Raw genomic sequence first — 8,413 nt, 5'->3', positions numbered from 1 at the left:
TCTCTCTCTCTCTCTCTCTCTCTCTCTCTCTCTCTCTCTCTCTCTCTCACTGGGGATTTAAACCAGGGCCTTTGCAATGGGTTATGACCCTAACCTAAACTCTTCTTTAAAGATCTGATTTTATTGATTGATTTTTAAATAATACAGGGTCTTACTAAGTGGCCTGTGTTGGCCTAGAACTTGTGATCCTCCTGTCTCAGCTTCCCTAATAATCTGAACTACAGGAATACACCTCCACATCCAGCCCCAATAATGTTATCTAACATTAAAAACTCAAAGTAATCATCAATTGATATCTAACATTAGTATTAATATACACCCAATAATAAGACCATAGTATACTTTCCTCTCAGCCTAAATGTATAACTGTCTATGAAGTAAATATTTAGTTTGAAGAGGAAAGCAAAATAAATTTAGATTAAAATTTAGAAACCCATGTATAGAAAAAGTAGTCACACAGCATGCTATAACTTGACAAAAAAAAAAAATTCCTCACACTTCACTAAAATAATTCAACCAAACAATACTACATGCTAAAATGGATACCGCTCTTTAGTAGTCCACTTATAACACATGCTAAAGAATAAACCATAACTCTTTTGAAGGTTCTTAAAGCACTGCATCCCAAGGAATACATGCAATGAGTGCTATTCTATAATCAGTAGGCTCTTCCTTGTTCATGTTTGAAGAAATATGCAAACAACGAAGACCCAAATTATTTCTTGGATTTTAATTTGAACTCAGGTTAGAGGTTCTGCTGATGAGAATTTGACCAGGGGGAGGACTTGAAAAGTTGTCCTGATTCTCCTGATCTGTGGTAGATGGCTCTCAAAGTTTTCAAGAGAAGAAACAAATTTGAAATGAAAGAAGGAAAATCAATAGATCTTTAAACAAAACAGAACAAAACAAAACAAAATTTAAAAAAAATCAAGCGAGCAAATGTGTGGGTGGCAGCTGTGCCCTGTAGCAAAGTACTCACGCAGAATCTACTGGCCAGAAGTTGATCAGAGTAACGGGACTGCAAAACAAAAAATGAGGTGGTGAAGAGAGACACAGGCAAACTCAGCAGCAACAGAAATTACTGAAAGGTCAAAATAAATAAAATCCAACCAACCAAGTATGAACCATGGGAAGCAACAGGCAAATAAAGGTAGAAAGTGAATTAACAGAAAAACAAAAGTTGTGTGACTGCCATCAGAGAGATGGATTTGGAAAAATAAACTAAGAAGGTTTCAAAGAGGTCGAGACATCTTCAGTTTGATCATGAGAATCATCTCTACTTACTGTGAAGTCATTTCCTGTGACTAGGTTTTTCTCACTAGTAGAAAAAAGTGACCGCACAAGAGATACAAAAAGACACACATCTACTGATTTGTGAAGGGGGTGGGAATCAAAATGAGATACTGGCATCACTCGTTTGTAAACAGTCCCATATTTCTTCAAAGCTTTGTGAGGCAATTAGTCGCTATAATGTGGATTTTTCTTCCTGTGAAATCAAGTTTAACTTTTGGAAAAGGTAATTGTCAAGAGGCATTGAAAATGGTTATTGAACATCGGCTTGTTTTTCTCTTTTGAGCTAATACGAATCCAAAGAGAGACAAAAGAAGAGACTGTTTGCATTTGGGAGTGAAGAAGAATATTCAGCCAAGAGAGAGTCAAATACACATCAAATGAGAGCCTGTTTCACTTTGGTACTACTCACGTTTCCATGTTGTCCCCCTCTAAGACAGTCTGCACTGGCAGGTAGCCCATTCGGGGATGCTTCGCAAAATACCTTTTGGTTCGAAATTTGTTTTTTAGTACCTTGGCAAAGTCGCGGACATCTTCTCCAGATGTAGTCTGAAAGGGAAGTCACAGTGAGATCAGACTGAGGAGAATGTGACTTCAAAACAAACGACCACATTAGCCTTTGGCCTTACAGCACCTGTTTTGAAATGAAGGAGAATATGGCAGGTGCCAGCAAAGGCTGTGGAATCAGAGCAATGCAGCTGGGAAAGCAGGCCTGACATTCCATAATTTAGGTGACTACTTACTGCTGTGAAGCTCCAGGTCATCTGTGAAATGGGCACAGGGATTACCTCAACAAATTATTATGAGGAATAAATGAAGGATACAAATTACGGAGCAACTCCTTTAAGGTCAAAAAGTTGGCCTTAAGTTTTAGCACATTGGATGGTCTCTTAGAAACTGTTCAGACCTCACTAATATGCATTTCTCACTAAACATCTGGCTATTCATGGCAGATATATTCTCCAGCACTGACTACCTTCATGATGAATAACAGTGAGTCAAATAGCTGGGAGGATCACTTTGATGATGGACGTGAAGTGCTCTAAAGGACAGCTGCTCACACTTGCATGTGCTGCAAAGTGATCAGCAGAGCTTTCTAAAATGCAGCTTTCAATTTAGAAAGGTGGGCTGGTACCTGAGGGTCTGCATTTCCAAGTAAGCTACAAGGTAAAGTCAGCATTACAGGTCAATGACCCCCACTGTGAATAGCATGCTTCTAGAGTTTAGAGAGCAGCAGATTTACACCCAGGCCTGCCTGACCACCACATGTGTATCCGGATCATTGCACCAAGTTTTCCAAAGCTGTATCAGTCACTGAACATTTTCCTAAAACAATATCTTAGGAAAAGCTTCCACCTCATATAGAACCTTGAGAAAATTCTTTAATATTAGGACCACAGAATCCTAATCTGTAAAACAAGATAAAATCACCTTTAGCATACTAATACCTATTTCACACAATGCAGTTTAAAGCATAAATATCTAGCATTTAAGTGAGCTGGTCAGGACTGACACATGAAGATTTATTAAATGTTGGTGTTAATATGACACAGAGACATAAGGAGAGCAATACTGAATAGAGGTAATAGGTTAAGGATTTTGCGCAACCAGCATGCCTCCTCACACAATATGCCCCTGGTCACACAATCTCTAGGGCTCTGAGAAAGAAACTTGAACTGTCTGCCCTACAACCCTCCAAAAAGGAGAACTGTGTCCCCGCCCCCAAATAAGACCTAACCAGAAAATAATTACTCTTGAAAGCTAGAGATCAGAAACATCATTCCCTCAGGTCCCAGAAATGCACCAGGCCTGGTGAGGTGTTCAGGCTCAGACATCCCTCAGGAGAGGGAGACTGGCTGGTCGTCATCTTGGAGAAGGGCCATCTGAGCTCAGAACTTGGAGCAGCTGTGGTCTGGCTCCACTTAGTGACTGTCAGTATCAGGATGAGGCTGCTGAGTTCAAGTCCCCAGGAACTCAAGGAACTGATTTCAAGCTGGCAGGGAGCTGAGTTCAAGCCAGCGGGAGGCACACACTATTGCAGGCTGAACAAATCAGGTTTCAGTGTCCCAGGCACAAAACAGCCTGAACTTCAGCAGAGCTGGAGGTGTAGGCATGCTGGGATTATCCACTACCTGTCATAAAGGTGGCTTGCTGGGATGAATCAACATGGATCTGGACTTTGCCTACCAGTAATTGCAGAGATGCCATAAAGTGGAAATCTTTTTGCTTCTTTTCTTTTTTTGTTCTGTTCTGTTTTTTATTTCTTGTTCCTATTTTTATGAGTGCCGACAATAATGCCACCCCTGATCAGCCTATCCTTGCCTTATGTGCCACTACAGAGTAGCCACCAAGCAACAGTGACATATAATCCTTTGCATGACACTAGTCATCACCATGGTAATGGCAGCCAAGGGCTTATTTTCTTGGTAGGTCTTATTTTTGGGGAGATGCAGAAAAATCTACTCAATCAATCATATTTATTGAATGTTTATGATGTTCTATGTGCCAGGAGCTGCCTACGGCACCAACCATAGGGTACTTAGAGTCACTGTATCTGGGAAATATCTGGGAACTTAGAAATCACAGCACTCACCATGACTTGCAACACTAAACAACATGGAAAGTCAACACAGAGACTAACTCACATCAGGGAGGCATCTAACTTACCGGAGTGCAATATTCCACCATGGGATAGTGCATTTTATGTCCCTTTGCAACACGGCCAGAAAAGAAGCAGCTTTGGCAGATGTCATAATTAAAGTGCTTTAGACTCCTGTACCTGGTAAAGAACAAAAACAAACACATTTGTATTTCTTGCAATCAAATTCCCAAAGAACACTCTTTAATAGACTTTGCACCACACTGTCTTAATTCTAGAAACAGAGTTCAATGTTCATTAGCCCCACGAGGGAAGTGATTAACTTCCTCCCTCCAGATTTCTCTGGGGCCTCTCCTACTGTATCAAAACATTTTGGCAGAAAGATTATCCTACAAACATATGGAAGAAGGGAAGAAAAACTGAGTTCTCACTGGAACTCCACCGAGGGCTCCTTCGGATTAAGTAGGGAAGTACTGGCATGCTCCCAATCTTTTGAAAACCAAATACTCAAATCAGAAAGAACTTTCAGAAGAGATCAATTGATGCATCACAACCTTGGGAACAAAGTTTTTTGAAACAATTATTTTCAAAAATTACATAGAGCTATCCCACAAGACAAAAGAAACATAAACAAGAACGCTAGGTAAAACAAGTCTTGCTTTAATTCTGGTTTCTGATTGGCTGACAGGATTTGTTTTCAAATAGTTACTTGGATGATCTCTTTCAGTATCTCTCTTCAGAAATCCACCTTTAGCAAATGTGGTGGATTGTGTGTGGTGGATTGTGTGGTGGACTGTGTGTGGTGGATTGTGTGGTATTTCTTAATATTTCTAGAATTAAGAATATTTCCCAGATACAGTGACTCTAAGTACCCTATGGTTGGTGCCGTGTGTGGTGGTGCACACCCATAATCCTAGCACTGGGTGGGGGAGGGGAGGTCAGTGGGATGGAGTGTTTAAGGCCCACCTGGTCTCTACGGGGAGTGGAAGGTCAGTGTGTACTACATAGAGAGACCATGCCTCAAAAGAAAAGAAAAATCCCTCATCATATTACACACAAATGACAGCTGAAACCCCATGGAAAAAAATCAAATTTAAATCAAGTGGAAGATTGCAAGAACTTTAAATCTGCAAGAACTAGCTGGTACATTGCCCTCCATTCTCAGAATACTGTATTCTTTGTTTCAGACTCCTGTCTTTTTCTTTCTGAAATAAGAACTTCAGCCAATTCAAATAAACATATCCCTTATGTCACATATGGGAAAGCAGGAAGAAAACCTGCCTGGTTTTGGATCTCAACCATCTTTCCAGAGGGGGTGGGGAGGAGAGGGAAATGCTGATTCTTAATCTAATTTGATAAGGGGAAAAAGAATTGAAGGTCGAAAGGCTCTCTTAGATTCCCCACAGCCTTCTCCTGCTCTATTTTATAAAATTTCCCTCTGTGATCTACAAATGCCACTAGTTACAGAAGCTGAGAATGAAAGGTAAGAAATATAAAGCAGTCACCTGTGGCCCCCCTTCCCCTCTCCTCAAGGCATCATTCTTGCCTGCCAAAACCAGGACAGAAATAACACATGTTCTGCAAGCATTGCCTACCCTCTGTTGTCTAGCTAGGCTTTAGAAACCTCTTAAGGGTTCTGTAAACAGTATGAAATATTGAAAGATAAGCACCATGAATAGAAATCACAAAAACAGAGGCCAGGGATTTAGCTCAGAGGCACAGCACTTTCCTGGCAAGTGTGAGGTCGTGAGTTTGATTCCCGGTTCCAAAAAAAAAAAGATTTAAAAAAAAATCACAAAAATGATGCCAAGTGGCTACTTAGAAATAACGTAATAAAACAAGTGTAAGCATAACTAGAAAAGAGTATTTACTTAGCTGCTAAGTGGATTCTGAACAGGCACAGACTGTATAGTGAGTTTATAAGTTTGTAGCTTATCCAACACTATGGAAACCTGGATGTGGATCCAGATGTTTAAATACATCACCTTTTCCGAACTAGGATTTAGGGTTACTGTTAAACAAGATTAGTTCTTTAAAAGTACCATTTGCCTAGACAGTTCAACAAGGCTAAAGCCTTAAAAATCAATTATTTTCCATGACATTTTTAAGAATATAAACATAGTAACCTACTACATTTCTTATCTCCTTGACCTCAAATTAAGGGACACATTTTAAGCTACTTTGTGAATCTCTGATTAACTGGCATGTGTTTTTCTTCCTTCAGAAGTTCCATGGGATATTATGCAAAGAGAATAATCAGACTGAAAGATAAGGAAGTTCTAGGATGCCTGAGACAATTCCTGTTACTTCAGGGGGGAAAGGCTTCCAAGCAAGAGAAGGAGCTACCACAATGCTTCCTCCCAGAATAGAATCACGTCTTAGTTTCATAACTCATTCTTGGACAGTTTCTATAAACAGAAAAAAAGGGTAAAAATAGTATAGTGCCAGGAAGGAGGAAGTATAATCAATGCAAAAAGAGAGGGTAAAGTGTTCTAGTTCCGGGAAAGAGGAAGCGCAGTTCATTTAGATGCCCTTGATGAACAAGTACTTGTGTGCAGATAGGTACTCAGTCCTGCTCCACCAAAACTGTGGTCCACAGAGCTGAAGGGTGAAAGTGGAAAAGGACATCTGCCTCATGAGTCAGATGCAACCAAATAACCCAGTGACTCAAGAGTGACGGAGGCAATCAGTGCTCCAGCTTCTTCACCATCTTGCCTACTTGCAAGAGGAACAAACTCGAGGAACAAACTCGCAGGCACTGGCACAGGACATCAAAGATGGCGTCATTAAAAGGGAGAAATGTTCCAATACCTGAATCCAATGATTGGGCACTCCTTGCAGATGTTACACTTGGCCTGGTGCTTGGCGGTTTCTGCAGCAGCCACTCTATGCAGGACGGGCAACCAAACCATGGACTGCGGTTCCAGTCTCATCCAGTCCAGGAAGAGGGCCGCTTCAATCTCAGGCTTATTATTAGCCTAGAATGGTGAGAGGGAGAACAAAAAGTACAAAAGAGAAGGTTAGAAAGTGAAAGAGGCATGTACATCCATTCAGGTAATAAGGAAAATGGGGGGGGGGACACAATAGTTGTACAGCAAAGTTTGCTTTTCACTGCTTGTTTCCGCAAGTCCACCCTAACATCCACCATACACACTTATCCCTAAGGTATTGGCAGAGTGCTGTGGCTCTTCCTGGCTACTAGATGACAAAAACTAAAAGAGAACAGGAAGAGCAAAGCAAAATGCATCCCTGACTGAAATGACCTAGCTCCAACATTTGTAGAGACCTAAAAGTTAGCCATAAGTAAAGTGTAGGCGTTTATTGATAACATTTCAAAGGAATTGGGGGGAGGTGCAACTCAAACTATTGACTTTTTTACCTACAGGATCCACTTCTCATATAATTCTAATTAGGGGTTGTAAAATTTCATCTATTTCGAAAGCCTCATATTTTATAGGTAAGAACACTGAGATGTAGATCGGAAGAGTAGCTTTTCAAAGGCCCCGCTACTAACCGTCAGCAAGGCTGAGACCACTGGGAGTCACGGCCTAGTGCTGTTATTGTGGTGCCCCACTGCTTCTACATCCTCTCACTTTCAAAGTCTACATTTCATTCATTTCCAACAGCACAGTCCTCTAACTTTCAAAATATATTAATTGCTGTGTGGTGGCACATGACTGCAATCCCAGCACTACAGAAGGCTGAGGCAGGAGGATTCCAAGTGCCAACCCACCCTGGACAACTTAGCAGTCTGTGTATTCTCAGATCATTGCCCTCTTGGGAATGAATAGTACTTATGAAATTTAGATTTCAAAAGAGAGAGGAAGATAGTGAAGCAATGGGGTATCACAGGGGTAACAACACTAGCTGTGAGGTACCAATTGTAGTATAAGCCCTGCCAACAGTTAGTTGAATAAAGTAAAATGCTTTAAAGGGCTGGAAAATATAGCTCAGTACCAAGGCCTTGAGTTTAATCCCTAGTATTGTGCGCCCCCCCCCCAAATCTACCATTTGGCTTATGTCTTATTATAACATGCATTTAATCATTTGTTTTTTTTAATCCTTACAAGATGGTTTTCATTTTATGTACCATGAGATAAGACTCATAAATTGACCCTTTCTTCCCCTGTGGTACTGAGGATTGACTGAACCTGAGAGGCTGTGAATTCCATTGAGATATATCCTTCACCCTTCTAATTTTTATTTATTTATTTATCTATTTATTTATTTATTTACTGTATTTTGGTGAAGGGTCTACAGGGTGTTCAGGGTCTCACTACTAGATCAGACTTGTACTGATCTGCCTGTTTACAGCATCCCAAGAGCTGGGATTACAGGCGTGCACTACCACACCCAGTCTCAATTGCTGTCTCAGCATGCTCTGGGGGTGGGGGGCGGCATGGCAGGCCCAGGTTTCAAACCCCTGGCTCTTGAGAAAGATGTGGTATTTTTACACAATGGAGTATTATTCAGCTATTAAGAATGATAAACTGCAAGCCTTTATATTGAAGTGGATGCCACTTG

General features: G+C 40.8%; 1 protein-coding gene across 8 annotated transcripts in view; it reads right to left on the bottom strand.

Moving 5' to 3' along the window:
- Nucleotides 1-8,413, bottom strand: part of Dmd (dystrophin) — a 1,613,500-nt gene that overhangs the window by 51,673 nt on the left and 1,553,414 nt on the right. For 5 of the 8 annotated variants that reach the window (XM_023715436.1, XM_023715435.1, XM_023715437.1 and 2 more), the window contains 4 exons: nucleotides 6,701-6,867; nucleotides 3,958-4,069; nucleotides 1,703-1,839; nucleotides 980-1,018 (listed from right to left, as the gene is read on the bottom strand). In XM_023715436.1, the coding sequence (XP_023571204.1) occupies nucleotides 980-1,018; nucleotides 1,703-1,839; nucleotides 3,958-4,069; nucleotides 6,701-6,867 (455 nt within the window). The remainder of the gene's footprint in view (nucleotides 1-979; nucleotides 1,019-1,702; nucleotides 1,840-3,957; nucleotides 4,070-6,700; nucleotides 6,868-8,413) is intronic. The other 3 variants (XM_023715434.1, XM_012514781.2, XM_012514783.2) reach the window with 1 other exon arrangement.

Source organism: Octodon degus, unplaced genomic scaffold (genome assembly GCF_000260255.1).
Source record: "Octodon degus isolate 3935 unplaced genomic scaffold, OctDeg1.0 scaffold00041, whole genome shotgun sequence".
Taxonomy (NCBI): Eukaryota; Metazoa; Chordata; class Mammalia; order Rodentia; family Octodontidae; genus Octodon; species Octodon degus.
This window is presented reverse-complemented; position numbering and strand designations above follow the sequence as displayed.